Source organism: Styela clava, chromosome 10 (genome assembly GCF_964204865.1).
Source record: "Styela clava chromosome 10, kaStyClav1.hap1.2, whole genome shotgun sequence".
Lineage (NCBI taxonomy): Eukaryota > Metazoa > Chordata > Ascidiacea > Stolidobranchia > Styelidae > Styela > Styela clava.
Window position 1 is genome coordinate 21,994,438 of NC_135259.1, and position 24,238 is coordinate 22,018,675.

The 24,238-nt window shown below is 38.0% G+C and overlaps 1 protein-coding gene across 1 annotated transcript in view; it reads left to right on the plus strand.

Annotated features, from left to right (window-relative positions):
- The window catches only part of LOC120337394 (uncharacterized), a 36,963-nt gene that overhangs the window by 2,279 nt on the left and 10,446 nt on the right, over positions 1-24,238 (plus strand). The window contains exons 2-9 of the mRNA XM_078116700.1: positions 16,498-16,622; positions 17,082-17,139; positions 17,716-17,867; positions 18,752-18,836; positions 19,847-19,947; positions 20,821-20,995; positions 22,630-22,906; positions 23,394-23,492. Of these exons, the coding sequence (XP_077972826.1) occupies positions 16,498-16,622; positions 17,082-17,139; positions 17,716-17,867; positions 18,752-18,836; positions 19,847-19,947; positions 20,821-20,995; positions 22,630-22,906; positions 23,394-23,492 (1,072 nt within the window). The remainder of the gene's footprint in view (positions 1-16,497; positions 16,623-17,081; positions 17,140-17,715; positions 17,868-18,751; positions 18,837-19,846; positions 19,948-20,820; positions 20,996-22,629; positions 22,907-23,393; positions 23,493-24,238) is intronic.

The following is a 24,238-nucleotide window of genomic DNA, read 5'->3' on the forward strand; positions in this document are numbered from 1 at the left end:
TATTCGATTCGAAATGCTCAGCCGTATATATTAATCGTCGCCACTGTTATATCGGGAACACTGCTTCGTTTAAAAATACCCATCGTTTCGATGCATTTATAGCAGGGGTCGGCAACTTCTTGTCGCTCACCGGCCAAAATTAAGGTTGTAAGTCATTGGCAGACCGCACATATTTTTAGAAAGTTGAAAAACCGAACGGGTGGTACTTTTTATAATAAACATCAAGCAGTGATACATCTCTCTAATAGAACATAGATTTATTTCTTCATTGCATCTCATAAAATCTCATTTGAATATTTTCAGCGTCATTAAACCATTTGCACTTAGCATCAACTTTTCTGCGTTTTGTTGCCGTTTGCTTAATTATAATTAATTTATATGCTCATTAAACGAGTAATTGTGAATTGTATAATTGTTAGGTTATAATATAATTTAGTCTAAAGAATATATTCGTCAAAACGGATGTTTTGTTACATAATTTAGTGAAGCGTCGCGGGCCGAATTATAGTGCTACGCGGGCCGTAGGTTGCCGACCCCGGATTTATAGATTCAAAGAATAACAGTTTTAATATCATTGTCCTACTAGGAAGGATTATGTCGTGGGTTTACTTCCGCGTTTGCTTCCGTATATTAAACAACGGAGCTATTGTTGATATCACAATTAAGTATCTAGTTCAAACCGGTTCACGCCATAAACGTGTAGCTTTCGGCGTCTTAGCGGTTTTACAAATTAATATGTATTATAGCGTGTTTTGAAACATTCGCTTAAAACAAGGTCTTACCTAAGCCGCTATTGACATTTACGAGAGTTGCGCATTTTTGAATACTCAATGATTTCAGAATCGAATATATTTTCCGGGCCGAATTTCAAATACTTGTAAGATATGTAATTGTATGTTTTTTTTATTGTATCGGGTCTTTCAAGAACATAAATTACTGAAAACATGGAATCAATCGCTCAAACAGTTCGCTAAGTGTTCGCACACAATAAGAAACATGTTTCATCAATAACTTCCTATGAAAAAAGAATTCATATGTCAGAATTGCATTATAAAAATATGGCTTCAATAAAAAGGGAGATTCACCTCGACCTTTGGCGGACAAAAAAACAAGATGGCGGCAATTCGGAAAGTTTTGTCTGAACCGATTCAATTAATTTACGTTTCGATGCGAATATTCGATTCGGAATGCACAGCCCTACATATAACTGTGGCAATTTGTAATACATTTTAGAAAAAGATTAATTTTTGTGCTAGAAGAGTGCCCGCATAGAGTATTATTGGGAGTTTGCAACGTAAAAAACTTTGTATGGAAAGATAAACAAGAATCCAATGAGTGGATGTATTGGATACAACCCAGCCCAGGTGTAGTAATAAGTTGGATGGGCACTGTCGATTTGGTAGCCGCTCACAACAATACCAGCTCTGTAAATATTCATAGCTAGCATTGAATGCTTGTGATGAGCTCATTGAGAGTTTAAAACGTAGAAAACTTTGTATGTAAAATATAACAGAAATGCAATAAATTTGATATATTGGACACCCCTACCCCACCCCAGGTGTAGTAATAAATTGAAAAGGAAATGCCGAAACGCTACACACATACAATAAAGTAGCTCTCTTCATGTCAGTTGGAGTCTTATTGTGAGCTTTAAAAGTTAAAAACCTTGTATGAGATTAGTTAAAAATTATATTTGATGCGAGAAATCAGATTTCGTTCCTATAACACCCCAGATAAGTCGTTCGAAATCCCAATAATAAATTCATTTCAGTCAAAGAACTAAAAAATCGAAAGTAAATTTACTTTTAATTCAATGGTCATCGCGAATGAAGACTTATGAATCTCTTGAAAGGTGCTCGGGATCTAGTTCGAGAAACTTTACTTAATATTTAATAATAAATATATATGGTCTATGGAATTCTAAAATTTTTCAAAATTGAAAAGGGGATTTATCGATACCATCTATTGTTTTAAGCCTCATAGATGTATCAAATAAAGTAAAATTACTTGAACAATTAATGATTAAAAAACAACAAACCTAGTTACGATTTATTGAGAACTGACTTCATAACAGAATTGAAATTGTAAAGGGACTTTATGGAAACCATGTACAATAAATTTGATCTATAGTCAAATCCAACATTATAAAACGATCGTTTTGTTTCGTATCCGGAGGCGAGTTGTGGAATCCATGTCGTTACTTGTCTGAAACGCTGTAAACATTACAAGATTGATGGCGTCCTAAATGTTCGGGTTGTTAATTGTTATTTTACGAGATCACACCTGAGATGTAATGACAGTATTTGACACATATATCATCGTATTTCATTTAGGTATGAGAATTTTAAATCATTTTAACAAAGCCTAAGAATCCAACTTGCTGTCACGTGGCTGTCGGATAGTCATCTACGGCTAGTGACAATTGTCGCGATATATATCCATCCGAACATCCCTATTAGTATTCTGCTTTCAATGGATATATTATGTTGCAACAAGTTTTTTGCACGAAATATCATTGTGTCACATTCTGTTATGTCGTCATATTGCTTTATTATGACGTCATATTTTCATTTTGAGGTCAAGTTTTACTATTCGATGGTTTCAGCCCAAAAGTACTTGAAAAATGTATAAAAGATGATGGAGACATATATTTTTGACTTAATTAAATACTTTGGTGAATTTGACTTCAAACTTTGTTTAGAAAACCAGCTTTTTTCTTGTAATTTTTAAGAATTAACTCCAAACCAGGGGTGTGCAACAAGTGGCCACAACCGAACCTGCCAAGATAATTAGTGTGGCCCTTGTCAACACTCATACTTTCCTCATCAAGCATAGAATCCTAATCCGACAGTTCATATTTAAAAAAGCACCTGCATGCGTAAAGATACAATATTTTTTGCTCTTGTCGCTGTGTTCAATCTTTCGCCGTTTTGCCCGGTGCCTTCCATCAATGAAACGGTAAGCGAAGGTCGCATTGTCTTCTCTCACCATTCCCGCGGAGCTTAGGTTGTTGCTCATTTTTTAATTCATTGTGTACATTGAAAAAGTAATTTTTGTGTGGCTCAGCTACATGTGTGAAATTTGTTATATGGCCCACCGACGAACATTGTTGCAAACCCTGCTTTAAAATATCAGAGCCGTGCTCAAAGTGAGAAGCGCGTAAAAGTTGTCGGTTATGATTTCAATAGTTTGTCTTAATGAATGAATAATAGGTCTTCAACCCTAGTCGGTGTTAATACAGGACCTTGTTCAGACTTCAGAGTGAAAAACGTCGCCTGTGAAAACAATAGATGTTGACCCGACCTTCGACCCCAGGAAAATTCTCCCTACACTTTACTTTTTTGTATGATTATTTTCTGAGTGTTTTGGATAGTTGGCGTTTTTACATTGCTGACACTGATTTACATGCTCAAAACCATTATTTTTATTAAAATATATAACCACGTGCCGCTTACACGTACTAATAGCTAATTCTAGTCTAGTAAATCGCATCTTTTCTGGACCAATTATTGAAATTAAAATAAAGCACATCGGAAGACATATTTACAATTACATTACTTCATTTACCACAAATTTTTGAAAACACAATTGAAAACTGACAAATGACACGCAACCTTGCGGAAACAAGTGAATGTTTGCATTCATTACAAACAAAATTGGTCATCTGATATTTATAACTCTCCAGATACTGCATTTAAAAACTCGTTTGGTTTGAGGTGGAAATATATGCGGGTGATCTTATCTCCCCGCTCAAGATATATTAAGGCACAAACTCGATTATCTTCGTCAAACTTTAATTATTGTGGAGAATGAAACCGTGACGAATTGATCATTAAATATGTAGTTAGCGGTTTGTTTAACCCTGTAACAAACGATAGTCGCCTGGTGTAAACAGGGAGGGGAGGGGGTTAATTATATAAAATAAATATTATCATACTGCTGTGCGGGTGAATAACCCTGCCTAAGATAAATAGGAGTCTGATAAAAAGGTAATGGCGAGGATAGTACACCAATCTATCATATCTTGGGATGAACAGATCTAAACTTTATGGTGGGCCACAACAGAAAAGTGTCATACCTCCTGGAGTATACGCACCAAGATGGCGCACAACCTGAACTCAGATTGTGTACCAGGTTATGCGACATCTTGGTGCGCATACTTCAGGAGCAACAGAGTGTCACTATCATAACTTAAGATAAACATGATTAACGATAACAAATTAAAAAAAATAGTTGGCTGTCACAGTATCGTCATCATAACTTAGGATAAAAAGGATCAAAGATTCTAGACAAATTATTAGCAAAAACTTTGGCGAACGCAAGTCTTATTCAAAGAACGTTTAGTAAGCTTAATGTCGTAGAAGTTCCAGCAGAAAAGTTCGACTAATTTCATGGCCATTGAAAGTATTTTAACTCCAATTAATACATCTTTTATATATATATATATATCGTTCATGCAAACGCCACGTCACACTCAGCGAATAATCCCGTTATAGCTTTAAATGGAAACAGATCTTATCTCATTAAGACTCATCTTGATATGTTTACGATTCAAAAATACCTCATTATGGCGTTAATACAGCGCCGTGGCCAAGCGGTTGAAGCATTGGTCTTAACTGTTTTAACATCGCAGGTTACATGTCCCGGGTTCAAATCCCATGCCCCTCACCTCACCCCGGGTAGGCAATGTCAAACCGGGATAGGTCCCGGTTGCCCCAAATAAAGCAACTTCTCACGTATCGATGGATATCATTGGTTGCATGTACTGGGCGTTTTTTGGAAGGAAAAACGAGGATGAGAGTCGATTTTTCTAATATTTCGTTCCTGAACAATTTTAATAAAATTGATAAAAAGAAGGGATTCAGCTGCAATCGGAAAGGGAATAATATAAATTGGTCCTATGAATCTTTGTGCTGAATTATTGTTGCTGTTCAAAAATTGTTTTTCAGTACATTCAATGCTTTTGTGTGTCCGTGGGCGATTTTGACTTCCATTTACCACCATTGGGAGTCTGAAGGCGAGCTCTGCTTCAAACTGATTATCAAAACGATGCGTAGTCCTAGTTCGGCGGTTTTAACATTTTCGATGGAGCGAATCCCCAATGAATATTCCAGAAGATTCAGGAACCCTCGTGCCACAGTTTAACTGTCTGGGTTGTATAAACTGTGAATATTTATTTGATAAAGCAAACCCAACACTGGCAAAGTAATGGGTAGTATGTGAACCAAGGTGGCGTGTAATATGTGTACCAGATCAGGGTTGGGAAACAATTTCAGGTCTAAATACTACGGCAGTCACTTGGCAAGTCCCCGAACCCATAATAGAATTAAAATAAGAAAAATTGGAATAAAATTATGGCCTGACCATAACTTGGTACGCATACTACGTTCCGGTATCCGCCATCTTGGTTCACATACTTCGGGAGCGCCCAATAATGTGCATCTGCCTCGACATAATTAGCGGCACACGACGCCAGATAACGACAAGCGATCGGTCATTTGGGGTTGCGGGAAATTGCCGATTATGATGACAATGTTTTTGTAACCGCACCCTCGGGCTTGGTTCAAAACTCTTCCGCCAAGCAAGGCATGTTGACCGGCAAAGATGGGATATCTATCTCCCATGTATTGCGTTAAAAGTGCTTTCACAAGTCATGGCGGCGAGGCGCTTTCATCTAATATCGTTATTTTGATTGCAAGCGTAGGCACGGACAGCAATCTCGACCGCTATTTGATAATATGATGCTGATAGTATCGCTGTAATGGGCTGACCTATCACGTGTAGAGTAAAGCAGTTTGTTCTCAATCGTGATGGAATACAAAATTTTATAGCAGGTTCTCTTCTGTATCGAACTCACTGAGAACGGGCTCCCTCATGTCAAATCGTGCCGTGTTTCCAAAAAGCGATTGGATTCAAAACTTTGGAACGGGTTCTCTTTTGTATCGAACTCACTATCAACAGGTTCCCTCATTCAGAAAAGCATGTCAAATCGATAGCTCAAAAAAAAACGGGTCCGTGAGAACCCCTTGAATCCCTAATTTTTTTAGCAAAGATTAAGAACCAGCGTTGAATTTAACAATGCTGGTATCCTAGACTAGATCTGTTTCAAATCCGATCCCCCCCTACCCAGGGTGTAAAAAATTGGGTTGGAAAGTCAAAGGTAAGATTTGAATCAATCGGTCTTTTGTTTGTGGGCGAAAGCCTCTATTGCAGTGGTTCCCAAAGTTGATTGACCGGAAGCCAAAATTAAAGCGTGAGGATATTCGCGAGTCGGAAGATGGGATAGCCGCAAGGGCCATTACCGGTATCGGTACGTATAATTAAGATACCGGTATAATGGAATTGTTACGAATATACACGTTCTCAAACTGTGATAATTGCGCAACAATCGGCTTATCTAGAACAAAAAAACGTAAAGTGTTGACCTATTTCACTATTGAGTCGGCAGTGCTAGACTGGAAAGATTCGAAAACCTAAAATTAATTTATTTGTTAGGAAAGCATTTTTGACAACAACAAATTGGCAAAAATTGGCGCGTTTATGAATTGAAAAGACACAAGTACTTCAAACTGCATTATCTTGTTACCCATCAGTAGCTGCCAGAGCTTGTTCTGACAAAGATTTTAAATCGCTCTTTAAAAACATGTTTTTGCAAGGTTTTTCACTGTTTTTGCAAGGTTTTTGGTGATTTTTCTCGGATTTCACGTTTTTGTAAGGTTTTTGACAATTGTCACCGCTTTTTGCACGGTTTTCACCGTTTTTGTAAAGTTTTGACTGTTTTTGAACGTTTGTTACATAACTAAAATCATCGTATCGATAATTGCCGCATTTTTGGATCTTATCTTCTCGCAATGCATTCCGACTGTCTTACTCAACCGCGACACAAATAAATCCACCAAAATTATTCTGCTTTGATTATTTATCTTAAAATACCTGTTGTCAGATATGCAACGGGCCACGGCGCACCAATAGTTAGAATAGGTTTTGGATCAGATGACCCGCGGGCCAAATCCGGCCTGTTAGGTGGTTCAATCTGGACCCTCTGATGCTGCCACGACCAAACTAAAACCAAATTTTGATGTTTTAGTTAAAAAGAACTCAAGGAATTTGATCAGATTGATATTCAATCCAGTTTTGGCACGGGGTCTATTGTTTTTCACTTTTGCTTTTGTAACACTGTAAATATTGTTCATGAAATGTAACTTTTTACGTCACACCCACATGGCCTGCCAGTCTAAATTGGCAAACCTAAAAACCGTGCCCACCCTTGGCCAAGATTAGCGATTAAGGTTCATTACATTTCAGCGGTTCTGCAAGTTTGCATTCACATTTGACAGTCTATGTTATTTATTATATGTAAATCGTTTTAATATAGTCAAATTTGTCACTATTCCCAAACTTGCTACACTTGGATCATTTTGTTTTGTCATATTAGGTTTTCTTTTATATATATGTATATAGCTAATACAACTCTGACAATTAAACTATCGCACAGGGGGTTCCTGGGGCCACTGTATTATTCAAGTGGGGTTCAGCCCCTTAAAAGGGTTAAAAATACCTAGTAAGGAACAGGAATTCTCAAATTAGACCAATGGTTCTCAACCTTTTTACTTATCGATTTTAATCGGTAAGTATGTTGATAGGTATTTTTCTCTCTGTGTGTTTGATGCACGCGATATCTCACGATAGCAAGATTGAATCTGTTCCAGATTTTGCATGTGCATTCATCATATGTTGTACCAGAAGCCTATTGATTTTGGATGAATTATGTCGTATAATTAGCGAGGTATTGATTAATTAGTGATAGAACACAAGGTGTCACTATGGAGTAAGAGCGCTGTTTTGGAAGATCCCCTAACTTTCGATCGATAAGTCTTCGGTCTCTGACCAATATTCTTGTTTCTTTCTTGGTCCATTTCCTTTGCATGAATATTCTGTGGCCCGTTAACTTTTATATGCAAGTGAAAAAACTACAAAAAACAACAACCTTATGTTCACAAAAATAAACACTCTCACTTCAATAATTAGAATGAAAATAAGTATCATCATTCATTGTCACTACAATCATAATTTGAAATCTTCGTCGATTTATAATTGGTTTGTGCTCATCTGAAAATTGGTGAGCGAGACCCAGCCTCTATAAGTGGGCGCCAAGCAATGACTTCTACTAGACATAATTTGCAATGACTGTTTGAATTAAAGTAAATAAATGCGATTTTATTATTTATTCACCCGTAATGCATTTATTCTATTATCTCAACCTTAATTGAGGCCACTTGAATTTACGACTATCACACATTAAAACCATTTTATGGACGCAATGAAATATTTAAAAGCCTGCAATAATACTTTTATGCTATTTAATTGACCCATTTACAGACATTTCCAAAAGTTGTGCACTTGATTGATTTTTTGATCGGCGACAAACCCAAATGATTAAGGTCCTTACGGAAAGTAGAAGTTCCTTGCATACATCGATGTCTGCTTCTATAACAGTACAGTGGTTCTCAAACTTTTTAAAATTTGTCAAGCCTCGCGCTCCACCTCAAAAATAACTAGCTAACAATAAGCAAGAAATAACAGAAGGTAAGGCTGATGTATGTTTTATTCGAAAAAAATGTTGAAAATACGTGTATGGAACGTAAATATTCAAATGAGGTGGGCAAGATCAAATCTCACAAATGTTTTTATATTTAGTTGGCTCCATGCCCCTTAAAAATGTGTCTACACCCCCTTGTGTGGCCCGCCCTGTCGTTTCAGAACCATGTAATGAATGAAAAATATAGTACCTTGATATAAGGCTTTATTCAACTTAAATTTAAAGCACTCTTAGAATGAATCTAAAATAAAAAATAACACAAGTAAATGTTATTAAACAAGAAAACAAATACGTATCGAATTCGTGATGCTAACAGTAAGGGGCTCAATAGTTGAATGAATAAAGTTGAAAGAATTAACACATTACATCTACAGCACAGCAATGATTGGTGTCTGATTTAAAACGCCACAACAATTATCGCTGGGCTGCAGCTGTATAAACAAATAGATACATTGAGTTGCATTTCCAAGTTATCACAAACCACTAACCTTACGTACGTACAGTGGTGGTATCGCGTTTGACTGAGCAAGCCTGAGTTTGGCTAGACATAATGTTTCAGAGTAATAGGGCCATAGTATTTTAGTGTCTTTGACAATAAAAACAAGAAATCAATGCTTAAACATGTGGATGCAAAATTTTACGTGATATTAAGTTCCGTAAATAAAAATGTAAAAAACAAATAAATAAAACCAATTTCCGTTCAGTAAACTATTTTTGTTATTGAATTTTTTTTGTGTACGTGCAGAAATATTTAGGTTAAATTACCTTTTATAATTGATTCATTTGTGAGTATTGTATTATATGTTAGAATAGAATTTTTAATTCGAATTGATCAGTGGCGCAAAAACCACTGATGTTATAAGCGCTATAAAACATACAATAACGACAACAACAACAAACCTTTTCCATTCCTGAGTACTGTAATATTACCACATCCATAATACCACACACATAATAATTTTACTTCAACGTATCACCGCGATCACAATATATCATGCATAATTCAACGCTTAATTAAGAAGTTGTAAACAGGGACTAACGCAGTAAATTGCTGTGCCCGAGTGACTATTTATCAATCATCCACTGATATGTAGCCAACGTGGGCAATGTTTTTGGACCATTTCGCCCACTTAGACCGGCGGACCATGTGTGTGATGTAAAAAGTAACGCAAAAGTAGAAAACAATAAGCCTAGTGCAAAAAACTAAATTTAATCGCAATCTCCCGTGTCTGTCGTGCTATTTTACGATATATCACGCCAGCGCTATTTATGGACGCGGTCTCGCAAATTTGCATAGAAGATAATAAAACGCAAGCATATCAGCAATGTCGCGTGCGATTGCTTAGTGGTTAGAGCGCTGGACTTAGCTATATTGGCATCTCGGTTTAAAGATTACTGGTTTCAAGTCTCATGACCATCTCAACCCGGTAGTGGATAATTCGTTTGGGAAGCCCGGACTGTAAGGATCATTCCCGAAACATCTTCAGCACTCACAAAAGTTCAGCACTTCGTACAGAGTCTTTGTAAATGCAATGAATGGCATCAAGACCATGCTTTCGAAAAGAAATACCTGACTAACTAATCCCATAATCGACAGAGACTGGTAACCGGATGAGAGGCCGTGGTTTGCCATATGGGTATCCTCTTCCCCCGGGATAAATGGGTAAATTCTATCCTAATGCGTAACATGGCGTATAAAAAATTGGGTACCCCTGAAGTATGCGCACCAAGATGTCGCATAACCTGAACCCTAACCTGGTACACAACCTGAGATCAGGTTGTGCGCCATCTTGGTGCGCATACTTCAGGAGGTCAAATGATATATTGGAGATTTGGACATTGGAAAATTTAATTACGAACTTCCGAGATATTCAAACGCGATCTCGATTCGATTAAACCTTTGTGCATTTATATCATACTTTATTTTACAGCGCTCTTACACTTAGGCAGTCACTTGAATATTTCCGGTTCTGTGTAGAATACTCAATTTTAAGATGAGGGATCTGATGTGTTATCTGCAATGCAAACACAGAAAATTCTAGGGCATCACCCCCTAGTCAAATTGTGAGCCGGATTTGTCCACCAAAGTGTTTCATCCGACCCACTTGTGTCTGCTGAAATTACGACCATAGTTTTATGGATATAAATTTCCGTTGAAAATCGATGCATAATGAATAAATAAATTTCGATGAAAATAACGTCATAATGACCCCGATTGTTACATTGTGCTTCTTATTATTGGACACGTAGTGGACATAACGATCGTTTTAATATTATGTTGTTCTTGTTGTTATTTGAAACAGAATAACACACCTAGTGGAAATATTGAAAAACCGCTTTTCTCCTCGAATACTGGACCAATTGCTTTGAAATTTTCAGTGGCTGAAGATAAAATTTTTCCCCAGAAGGCTATTACTTTTATTCATTTTAAATATTTCTGTTAGCTCTGTGAGATTTGTTTTTGTTTGCTATGACGTCATTAAACGTTCTGCGGACATCGGACGCCATTTTGTGTCCTACTGTACTGCTTCGCTTGGTGTGAATATATTTGTAGACTGTGATCTGACGGTACGGTACACGGTACTGTACTGCGAACAGACGTGTCCATATATTTGGGCGTAGCTCTCTTGCCATATAAACAGTAGCCTGGTTGTTGGACCAGCTTTTGTAGATAAACTGTTATTCATTCAGTTTTTCATATTTTGAGTGTCCGGCCCAGTAACCAAGTATATTATTTGTAACTGGCCCACTCGAAAAATAATCGCCCACCCACGCTCCAGGACATCGCGCCAACAAGGCTAAAAACAACATGTTTCCTTTTTTGAGCCTCTTTTGGTTAGATTGTACTGATAAGTCACAGCGGTTCATTTTAGAGCGATTACGGAACCGCGGGTCTTATCTGTCGCATACCGGGACGTAAGTGCGGTTAGATGCACGCACGTGGAACGCAAATCTCACGCAAATAGGCGTGGCCTCTTAAATTTGCATATAAGACATCAAAAATAAACTCAATACCCAAGAAGGACTACCCGTCGTGAAGATTCAGTGTTTAAAACTCTGGTTTTTAACGGAGTTGCGCGGCACCCTAGGGATCCGTCAGTACAGTCAACGGTTTTGCAGGTTTCGATTGAAATTTGGGAGGCTCTTTACCATATGAATATTGTTTAGTATAATGAAATACTTATCAGGTTTGCCACTATTATTAAACTGTTACACTTGAACGATCATTTTGTTTTGCCAGTATTAGGTTTTCTTTTATATATTCATGGTTTATACCAGGGGTGTGCAACTTTTTTGTTGGTTGACTCATTACCAACTTCGGACATCTAGCTGGCCCTCACAAAAAAGTTAGCGGGAAAGCCAAAAGTAGAGAATGCGGCTATCGCATAGCAGTACAGTAATAAAGACGCCAGGTAAAACGTCGAAAGATATAACGTAGCGACAAGAGCAAAAAACGTTATGTATTTTTACCCAAGCGAGCTACTTTTTGAACATAAATTGTCGGATTAGGATTTTATGTACTTTGGATAGCTGTTCGAAAATTCGACTTCAGTTCACACCCAAGTGAAAACATGCTACAAAGTCTTTGACACAACAGCCTTGCACGGTCTTACAGAAACCCGGATGATATAAAAACAAATTTGACATTTTCAATAACTGCGCAATAACAACGTTTATTGCCATCAATATTTCATGGAATTATTCGACGAGAGCCATCACAACAATTCGATAATATTTCTCAAAAAGCATTTAATTCTAACATGGGCAAACTACGGCCTGTGGGACAAATCCGGTCGCTTGATTAATTCATTTTGACCCGCCTGATGCAGCCACAACTAAACTAAAAGCAAATTTTAATGTTGTAACTAAAAATAGCGCAAGGAGGTTGTTGAGATTGTGATTGAATTTAGTTTCAGCACGAGGCATAGGCTATTGTTTTCCATCTTTGCTTTTTAACACTGTAAATATTGTTTACAAAATGTAACATTCTACGCCACACTTACATGGCCTGCTAGACTAGGTGGACTTCATAACTCAAAGATCTTTGACATGGACCATAGGTCCCGATCAGCTGCAGCATTTATAAGGTTTTGAATATATCCCGTTCAGGACTAACCTTCGTAATTTTTATGCATTGCGTTGGCCTATCGGTTAAAGCAGGGGTGCGCAACCTGCGGCCCGTGGGCCAAATGCGGCCCACAAGGTAAAATTGTGCGTTCTGTAGAGGATTGCCAATTCTTAATAGTGTGCGGCTCGCCAAACGAGTTTTTAATTCCCTTTGTGTTGCAAAGCCTGTACCTAAGCTTCATAAGATCAATAACCAAATTTTTGTGCGTGCAACTACTGGAAAACCAGATATGTGTATCTGGCCCTCCTGTACCCAAAGGTTGCCCTGGGTTAAAGCATCGGACTAAACTGTGTTGGCATCGCTGGTTGCACATCTTCGGTTCAAAACCCGTCTCCGCCACCTCATCCAGGCAGTAATCACGTGGCCGATTTAATTTCAGAAAATATCGTATTTTGTTTGTGTCCAGTTTGCTATTCGACTGTTGCCAGTTATTCGTCACTAAGGAATTCGTAATCACAATCATTTGCGTAACGAGTGGTCAATTATCTGTCGGTGGATCAAAATCTCACCTATCTTAGTCAGAAAGGACGCACAGTAATTCGGTGGACATTTTTGACAAAATAGTTTAAATTTATAATGAGGAAATATTACTCATATAATCCTTCCCTCTAACTAAGAGTTGCAATCATGAAAATCTCATTCCGTTTAATATTCCACCCAGACAAAATCTAACTTTATCCTCGCGTACAGCAGTGGTTCTCGAAAAGCGGGCGCGTACAATTTTTTGAAAGGGGGCGTGAAACTATTTTAAAATGAAAATATTTGTTAGATTTATCTTGCCCGCCTTATTTTGGATATTTACATTTTTTTAATATTGGATATATACGTTTCATTCACTTATTATCATTTTTTTAATAAAACATACTATTGTCTTACTATCTGTTATTTGTATTGTTAGCTACCGTTAGTAATTTTCGAGGAAGGCGCGAGACTTAAAGGCGCGCCACACCTTAAAAATAACTACCTAACAATGAACTACAAATAATAGATAGCATGGCGAATGTGATATGACAGATAATAAAAATAACAACAAGCACAACAGCTCTCTGTAATCTCTGAACAATAAAGCAATATAAATATACAATGCTCACTTTGTGAGGCGCGCCCCACCGTTTGAGAACCACTGCGTTAGACGATCGAAACAAATGGGTGACGTGTACATCAGCTGAATACCTAACGTTATATTTTGCATTTTGAAAGTTAAAATTTGTCATTTTAATGTGGCTAACGTAGTGACCTACATGCATTTTCTAAAATGTGCGAACCCGTTGTTAGTGTATTCGATACAAGAGAGACCCGTTCTGCAATATTGAATTACATCACTCTCTGGGAACACGCCGTGGTTTTCTAGATGAGGGAACCCGTTGTTACTGAGTAAGATGCAAAAGAGAACCCGTTCTAAAAAAATTTTAAATCGCTTTCTGAGAACACGGCATCGTTTTCTGGAATGAGTCAATTTGTTGTGAGTGGGATACGAAAGAGAAAGTGCTCATGAGATTTTGAATCCAATCAGTAAGATTAAAACTTAATTGAAGAAATCTGATTATGTACTTATGATGTTAATTATGCACTTAGTCATCGTTTAATTTGCAATTCTATTTATTACTGTATAAATGTTGGAGTATGTGCAAGAAAATGCGCAAAACAAAATTTATTTTATATGACGTCATTATAGTTCTCTCGTTCTAGACAAGGCTTTTTACAATAACCGCTGAGTACCAGCCCAATTTATTTCCTCTTGGGTGAGGTGGTGGGTACTCTCCAGAAGTGTGTGTATCAATAAGGAGGTAACTAATTTTGTTCGCCTTTTCTACATCAAGTTGTGTAAAGAGACTAAAACCTATGTGCAGGGTATATTTACTTGGCTAACACAGAGAGTCCCTGAACTCGTAGGGTAATAGGGAAAATTGGAATAATATTATGGCCTAACCCTTACCTGGTACACATAGACTACTACGTTTCGGTGTCCGCCATCTTGGTTCACATACTTTGGGAGTACCGAATAATGTCAAATAAAATAAATCTTATTTTGCGCATTTTTAGCTCCGAAAACGAAAATTAATTCATTAATCGCTTTAAGGTTGAGTTCTTTTACTTATTTGACAGTTTATTTGTCCAAATAATGTCTTAATTTAGATTTTTCGCGTGGGAGAAATATCGCATTAGTGATGCTTTAAATTCCTTCAAATTTTACTCACGTACTTAAAAAAAATATCGTAAATTTAAGCCAGTAATTTCACATAATTCATAGTTTTTAAAAGTTATATTTTCAGTTTACCATCGGTCAAATATGGGCCGAATTAAAACCCTTCAAATTTAATGTGATAAAATATATTAAGTTACCCCAAATCTAGTTTAATTTTCTGAATTTTTCATCAAAAAGTGCGAATTTCTTCTCTCAGATTAAATTGACATCTGATATCATTACCGCATATTTCCGTGGTAGCGCATCAGATTTTATCAATTCGTATACTGTTCGAAAACTTGGGATTTCAGTTTAATTTTACTGTCATTGTTTTGCTTTTGTTATAAATTTTTCAGCTCGGCAATTGTTGTGTTTATTTATGATAACCAAAATTATGGCTTTAGGAAACTAAAAACACAGCTTAATCTAAACACAAAAACATGCAACATAATCATATTGAGTCGCTAAGTGTAGCCAATCTCAATGGATGTTTCCCCGGGTATATCAATTTCCTTGTTTATTTCCGTAACAACTACTAATCAGCAATAAATTAACAATGACGTAACAATTGGAATACATGTTGCCGCTCACTCCTTCTTTCGTTCAGGCAGATATTCAAGCGTGATTGTAAACATTGTTTTATTGGTAGTTTTGACGGTTACTTGCCAGTTTTTAGTTGTGTTTCCAACAAATAGTTGTAAATGAAATAAATTGATTGTCTTTATGTCTTCCGAGTGCCTTTAGTCAAGTTGAAATAATCAAAAATTGATACCGCAAACGCTGCGATAGACTGGCCTAATATTAGCTATCAGTACCTATAAGCGGCATGTGGTTTATTGTGTTGAATAAAAATGATAGTTTTCAACAGGTGAGTCAGTTTGTAAGCTCCAACTCCGCGAAACACTCTCAAGATCTCAAAATTTTTGCAATGATAAAGAATGGGGAGATTTATCAGGGGTCAAGCGTCTAATACTCGTAACACCTCGTAGCTAATGCAGTGACGCAAACACTGTCCATTGTTGCTTAACGATAATCAGTGATCACAACACAATGAACGATAATGTAATAGTGACGAAACACAAACTAAAAATTTCAAAGTGTAGCACATTGCAGCTCCGGTGAATTTAAACAAACGACTCCGGCTTCGGGGAGTTTAGAAATACGCCTGCAGCTCCTAAGAGTTTAAACGGACGACTCCGACTCCGGGGAGTTTAAACACACGACACCGGCTCCGGAAAGTATAAAAACACGACTCCGGCTCCGGAGAGTTCGAAATACGACTCCGACTCCGGGGAGTGTAAAAACGCGACTCCGACTCCGGGGAGTTTGGAATACGACTCCGACTCCCCAGAGTTTAAAAACGCGACTCCGGCTCCGGAGAGTTTGAAATACGACTCCGACCCCCCAGAGTTGAAAAACGCGACTCCGACTCCGGAGAGTTTAAAATACGACACCGACTCCGGAGAGTTTAAAAACACGACTTCGACTCCGGATAGTTTAAAATACGACTCATACTCCGTGTAGTTTATACGACCCCGGCTCCGCAGCTCGCGCAGTTTAACTGTAAATTCATTTTAATTTCAGGAGCAAACGGGTTCGGTTTTGTCCTCTGCTGTGAGAACGATACAACGGATACTTATGTTCTGCATGTTTTGGACGATTCGCCGGCTTCAAAGGCCCACCTGCGCCCAGGAGATAAAATAATCGAGGTATGTATGACGTGCAACCTTTTATTCTGTTCATAACTTGTACAGCTCCAGATAATTTGAAATCACAATCAGTGGACGTACCTTAATTTTTGGATGGCATAGTCATGTGGGATTTAGGAACAACATATGCAAAATAAATTTTTTGTAGTTCCTACAATTCAGGCAATTAATGCCTATTGCCCATGAATTCTGAAATGTTTCATTTGGGGTTTTGCTCCGCCAAAGAGGTTAAAAACCAATGATGTAACAGTAGCTATCTCATGAAGTGTTAAATTAAATAATGCAACACTATCGTACTGAACGAAAATAGTAATTACTGTGATATCACAATAATGCGTCCCGTTGCAAAAAGACTTTGCCCCCAAGCCAAGGTCTGGTCGTAAAGAAAAACAATATCATGCCATCATCAACAAAAACAATTTAGCAAGACAACGCATAAGTCCCCTATTTTTCTCACAGATAAATGAAATCAACGTCGAGAATGAGTGCCATACAAACGTCGTCAAATTACTGCAAGGTAAGAAAACGTGGGCATCATCGTTACGATGACTATATTAATTTAAAGCAAATTTCAATTCTTTGACTGCAATGCATTTGTTTTTAAACATTCCGTTTGTTGACTATAACTATTGAACATGGCATATAAAATGACCGATAGGAAATCATTAAAAACAAAACTATAAAAGAACAAGGGGGACATAGTGTTGAATCTATTTAAATGAGCTATGGTTCCTAAAAAAGCTTAAGAACCACGGTTCTAGCCGAATATAACCCTATCCATATTCCGATATCCGACACATCAAGCTAAGCGCACCTCTGATTACCCTGCGTGTGTTTGCTGGTTCGAGACTCCCGGTGGACAAATATGTGCGACAGGATTGCAGAACTCCTCACCACTGTGAGATAGTTCATGTAACTACTGGTCGGTTACGGCTTCTCCCACCATCAAGTCCATGCATCTAGACTGCCTAACTGATCACATACCCGGCATGGACTGGTGAACGAACGAGAAGCTATGATTTGCCATATGAATAAGTGGTCGTATAGGCTCTTCTCTCCTCCTGAAAAAATTTCTGAACCCTATCTATTGCAGGTCTAAAAAGCGTTCGCCTTGTGGTGAAATTTTGCCAAGAAGCGAGCGAGTATTTTCTTAAGCCAGATAATGGAATGACGGTAAAGCCACTCGAGTCAAGATCAAGTGATACACTCAGACCGAAACTCGTACGAATTAAGAGAGGAGCGACGGTAAGACTTTACTGACAGTGTTAACTTGAATTGGTCCAAGTAAGCGATTTCCTTACACCCCCCAATAGGGGGTGAACACGTTTTCAACCCCTCTCCACCATTTTAATGAGTGACACCTAACTTTAAGTTTCTAAATTGAATATAACTGTATTTGAATATATAGAAAGTGGCGCATTGCGGATGGTCAGTCAAACACATAACACATGTTTATAGATTACATATAATTTTTTATTGCTAATAGCAAAATTATTAACAACCCACTAATTTTGAAAATGCTCTTCCTAGATTGAAAAGTCGGGGAACATGCTAGTCTGGCAGTATCCTTTAAACCACTTTTCACCGATATCTACATTGTATGGTAAACTCATATAAGGCTCTCAGTGTGTAATTGGTCGTTCCTCTACTTTTGGTTGAGGGCTATGGAGCTCTGATCTATGATCATAAAAGGTTAAAGATTGACAAACAGGGGTTTGCGGCCAAACTAGTTTGGGAAACACTGGATTAGCCTGGGACCGACCCCTTGCTGTCTCGACTCACATTGCCACAGATTTATCTCGTAACGTTTCATTGACAAAAATCTTACTTCATCTGCTTAAGCCTGAGGAGTAGTTTATACCAATTCAATTCACACAGTGCAAATAAATATAAAAAAGGTTCTATATGTTTGTATAAATAGAGTGATTTTTGCCTCCTAATTACTGCCTTGATAAAGTTTGCTTGTATAAACATTCAAAACGTTGACAAGGCTATATCAATGGCTGCTTAGTGCTGTGAATAAGTCAGGTCGCAACTTGTTTTGTTTTCTGTAACGTTTCTTTCAAACAAAGTCATTTTTATAGAAACAATCTACAACTATTTAAATCAACCCTCCTTTTCTGTTACAGGGATACGACTTTGTGGTGAAAACAGTCGGAAAATCTCCTAGAGTTTGTGCAGGAAAATACAGACAGACCATGAAAGGTGCAACCGGTAGGTCGAATTCAGGATTCGTTTTTTTATACAACCGTATATTTCCCTTTTGGTACTGTGGGCAGGGATGTGCTAAACGTTCTTGCTGCCCGGGGCGAGTTTCTGACAATGATGCCTCTTATATTTAACTAAGAATTTTGGGGGTAAACAAATTTTGGATGTTGTTAGAATGGATAAATAAAAAGTTCAAGTAAGAGCGAAATGTTTGTATTATTATTTATCAGATTATCAAACTAAGCCACAAGGTCAACCATATAGCATGTTGCCTAGGGCGACTGCGCCTAAGAACCCTGTGGCACCTCCCTGACTCCCACTGGGGGCCCCTGGCTGTGGGTCGATGAATATTAACATCCGACTCTGAGTTGTAATCAATTTTTACTCCATCTAGTTCAGTGGTTCTCAACCGCCGGTCCGCGGCAACCTTGCTGCCGTCCCCCAAAAATATTCCAATATAAATATATTATAAGCAAATTGAAAGATACAGTATAAGTATTGACGGCATGTCCATTAATTTTATGATTTTTTAACTCTTATTGATTCGAAGTGCCGGTATTCGCATAACAACCAAACTTGGTGAGCGATCCTCTGCCCAATTTAAGCCCTGAACAGCTGGATGTATGTTAAGTCCTTATAACGGCGGCTAACGTCATAACGGAGGAGTTTGACAGCACATAGTACCAGGGTTGGGATTTCGGAGCCAGTTTTTGAAATCCCGGTATTGAGCCGTATAATCCCGGGATTTTTCAGGATTATGTATATGATTGAAAAACTTGCATGACAATAAAATAACGTATTTATTTCATGTAATATCGACACAGAAATACTAGAGCATCCAGGGCAGTGGTTTCCATTTTTTTTTATATCGCGACACACTATTTTGCACAAATTCAGAAATTCGACTATGACTAGAGTGAAAATCTGTCACTGCCGCAGCACTGGTTTGCTTGACCCCAATTTTATTTTCCCCGTGAGGCCGCAATGTTTCATACCACCTTTATTTTTGCTCTCAGGACACTTTGTCGACAGCGCAGATAAAGGAGGGAGAGCCTACGAAGCCGGACTCAGGGCTGGTGATAGAATCGTTGAAATTAACAAAGTCAATGTTGAAAAGGTAGGAAAGGGTTTCTCTAACGCTCCCCAAACTTTAAAGAAAATTCCCAGACCGGACCAAAAAAGAATCTTGCTTGCTGCACACTTCAAAAGTTTTGCTGCAATTTTTATGTTATGACTATTTGTCTGAATGAGACCAGAGATGGTAATTCAAAGTGCAAATCGTTAATTTAAAATCTTTATGAACATTAAGCTTCGCAATAATTTAAGCCGACCTAGTCCCCGAGTGATCCTGATTCCTGACACTTGTTAAAAACGACAGAAAAAATAAAATTCCAGAGCGTTTCTCACAAATGTCCCGAACCAGCCCTCTTCATTTTATGGCTTTATATTATTAAAAGTGTGGAAGTCTGTGGTAGGACTTGACTAGGATCACTCGTTACTTGACAAGCGTTTCTGGATTTAAAAAGTTATATTGCAACTAGTCATCAGCAATTTACTTTTTTCGAACACAAACTCGCATTTTGGGGTGAAGGGAGACGCGAAAACCAATACATGTTATCGAGCTGCGATAACCGTATAAGAAATAACAACTCTCAAACTTTTCAACCCGCGCCCTTTTTCCAGAATTTGTCTCTCAAGTTTTGCGCTTACCTCAGAAATATTTATCCAACAATAAGCTTCAAATAATATATAGCAAGGCTGAAGTATGTTTTATTCAAAAAACACTTTGAAAATATGTGTGCATAATAAAAAAATGTAAACAATAAAGAAATGTAAACATCCAAACTAAGGCAGGCAACATCATATTTGATAATTTTTTTTATTTTTTATTAGATTCACGTCCCCTCAAAGAATTCTCTATGCCCCATCTTGTGGTGCGCGTCCCACCGTTTGAGAACACTGATCCAAACTAATACCTATCTACATTCAGGAATCTCACACTTCTGTCATTAATCTGATCCGAACCTCACCAGACAGACTGATCGAACTTCTCGTCGTTGACAAAGAAACGGATGAATTTTTTCGGCATCATTGTGTTTCCCCCTCCTCACGACATTTGCATGGCGATTTGAATTTCACTGAAATCATTGACAAATCTAACTACGGTGAGTTACAACTCGTGAGATAATTTTTCTTCTATTCATAAAAAGTTACAAAGAGATTACCAATAGAAGAGTCGTAAGTTTGTTCATATCAAGGTCACGAGAACCAAATTATGGTGGAAAGAGTACTGATGGAAGAATCTCATGTTTGCTCAAGGCAAGGTCTCGAGCCTTTAGCTAATGGTAGAAAGGGTGGTATTAGAAAGGTTTCAAGCTTGCCCAGGGCGAGGTCCGGAGATAGTGCTGATACAAGAGCTGCAAGTTTGTTCAAAGCAAGATCCCATGCCCTCAACTAGAAAAGGTTAAAAATTCTGAAAGACGAATCTAGCTCCGCTGAGCAAAGCGATGTATTTTTTTCAGACATACGACATTAAACAATATTATGTAGGCAAAACTTAACCAGCATGGTTCCGGTCTTTCAGAAAATCGCGTCATACATGTCTCACCCTGCCCGGCACCCATACTCTCGGTGAACAAATGAGACATGTCTGTTGCATTTGGATTAATTGTGGCACAAATGGTGCAAGTGTGGTACAAGTGGGTTATGTGTGGTACAAGTGTGTTTGGTGCAAGTGTAACAAGTGTAGAACAAACGCAATAAAAGTGATACAAGTGTGTTATTACTGGGACAAGCGTGGCACAAATAGGATACAGGTGGGACAAGTGTGGTACAATTGGAAACAGGTGTGGTGTAAATAAGACAGGTGCGCAACTATAGAGACAAGTGTGGCACAAATGCAAAATGTGTGCCACAATGGGAAAGATGTGGCACAAATGCAAAAATTAAGGCACAAGCGGAAAAGTGTGGCACAATCGGGACAGGAGCGGTGCAAGTGGGTTAAGTGTGACACAATTGGGAAAGTGTGATACAAATGAGACAGGTGCGCAACAAGAGAGACATGTGGGAGAAAGTGGGGTGGAGGGTGTAGTACAAATGAGACAAGTGAGGTACAAATGAGACAAGTGTGGTACAAGATGGACAAGTGTAGAACAATTCGAAAAAATCTGTTGCAAATCAGACGATTGTAGTACAAGTGTGGTTGGTACGAGCGTGGCACAGATAGGATACGATTTGGACAAGTATGGTACAATTGGGACAGGTGTGGAATAAAAGCGGTATATGCGGGGCAAGTGTGGTTCAAGTGAAATAAGTGTGGAACAAGTGGCAAAAGTGTGGCATGAATGGGTCACTATGCTTTTAACCTTCCTTGAATATACAGGGTGGCCTAAAAACAGACCTATGAAAATGAAGACAAATTTTTAACACTTGAACTTCTGTTTGTATGATTGTGGCCAAAAGTTTCCGTAATTTAGGACGTTTTGTACAAAAGTTATGCCTTCTCTAAAACATGTTCGAAATGAACTGGATTCTGTATTTCACACTCTCCATTATATATACAGGGTGTCCAAGATATTTTGTCCGATTTTGTAGTGGTAACAATTGAATACTTGTTCGTCTTTGTTTATCAATAGTTCTTATTGCGTTGTAGTTATCATTCATCACACAATTAAAATTATGTAAACTTACAATTAATACTAATGTAAATTAGGCAAAATTTATAATTGTTTTTGCTGTGGGCTGGGATGAAATTTTTTTGACGCTCTTTATATATAAATAGATATACATATATTTTCAGATATCTCGGACAGTGACTTTACTCCGCCAGTCTCTCCATACAGTTCCAGTTTGGTATCGACAACATCAACGCCAACTTCTGAGCGATCACCGCGGATTAACCCTTTACTTGCAAATCTTGAAACAGTACGACCACATCGAATGAACCCTCTGCTCTCCCACCTGGACAGGCAGCCAAAGAGTTTGTCTACAATGGATCTATCAACACGGATCCCATCTACACTAGACAGGGTTCCTAGAATGCAGTCCAGCGTTTCGACGATGGATATTTCCCGAAGGTACAAATTAACATATTTAGAAATGGCTTAGTTGTTGTCAACACCTAACTGTGTTGAATTTGTGATTAAAAGACCTTGGCATCAAAACCCATGTCCCCCGCCTCTACAAGTGTGTAATGAGTGAAGTGAAAAGAGAGTTTTCTCAAAGCAAGGTCCCAAGTCCCCAACTAAAAGTGAAATAAGTACTGATAGACGAGTTGTAAGTTTGCCCAAAGCATGCACCCAAGTTCCCAACTAAAAGTGAAAAGAGTACTGATAGAAGACTTCTAAATTTGAGACGGAATATTAGTTATGGCTTTGGACCTAACTATGTTGAGAGTTATTGGAGCCAAGCCCCGAGCGAAGTTACATGCAATCAGTTCAAATGCCAAGAGCTTGTGAAACTACCAGAAATCATGGTGTGGGGGAACGTACGATAATAAATACCGTAAGCTGCAGGACTTGAAGCAAGTGAATTCTACATAACTCAAGTAACTTTCTCACACAGGCCTCAGCATAACATGAGAACTCTTGATGCGTTCACGAGAAAGACTGAAGAACTCATACAAGAGCTGAGAATTCACAATGAGGAAATTAATGAGCTAAGGTAGGCAGTTGTGCATGGAGTCACAAAAAAATTCAATTTGATTTTAGTCATTAGGAAGTCAACTCCGGTCACAAGGTTTTGACCCCGAGTTCGTAATATTTGATTCCTTATTGGAACTCCGCTATTCAATATTTTTTGCTTTAAACTTGTCTCCAACTCACATTTTTTTCAAAAAAGCAGCATATTTTATTTTTGCGAAATTTCGGCCATCTCAGGTTAGAAGTATCTTGTTAATGTCTCTTTAGCGCCACCTTGCGGATAGAACGTGAAAAAAAGCTTCAAGCAAAGTGTTGAGGCTTTATGGTTGAAAACTGGAAAGATTTTGAACATAACTAACATAACTATGTAACTACACTCGTGGAGCAGGCTCCTGAAGACTCACTCTAATGGTTTTCGACATTTATTCGCTTGTGACCTATTATCAGCGCCAAAATAAACTTAGGCCTTATAAAACCTTGATCAAATTTTTGAAAATCGTAGAAATGATTTTTATTGATATAAATAATACCGTACAAGTGTAAATGAGCAAACGAGTCTTTGTATATTTATCAGCTTGTCATAGGCGTAGCCGGGGTGGGCCTTAATACGCCTTCCCCTAACCATTTTGCTTTATTTTTGAACGATTTACTAGAAACCGAACGTTTCCTGGCTTGTTATCGATAATCCTTCCACCAAATAGATGAAAACGCACGCTTGGATAAATTCGACATCAACGTATGTTTGTAGAGCGATTCTTTAAAAAATCC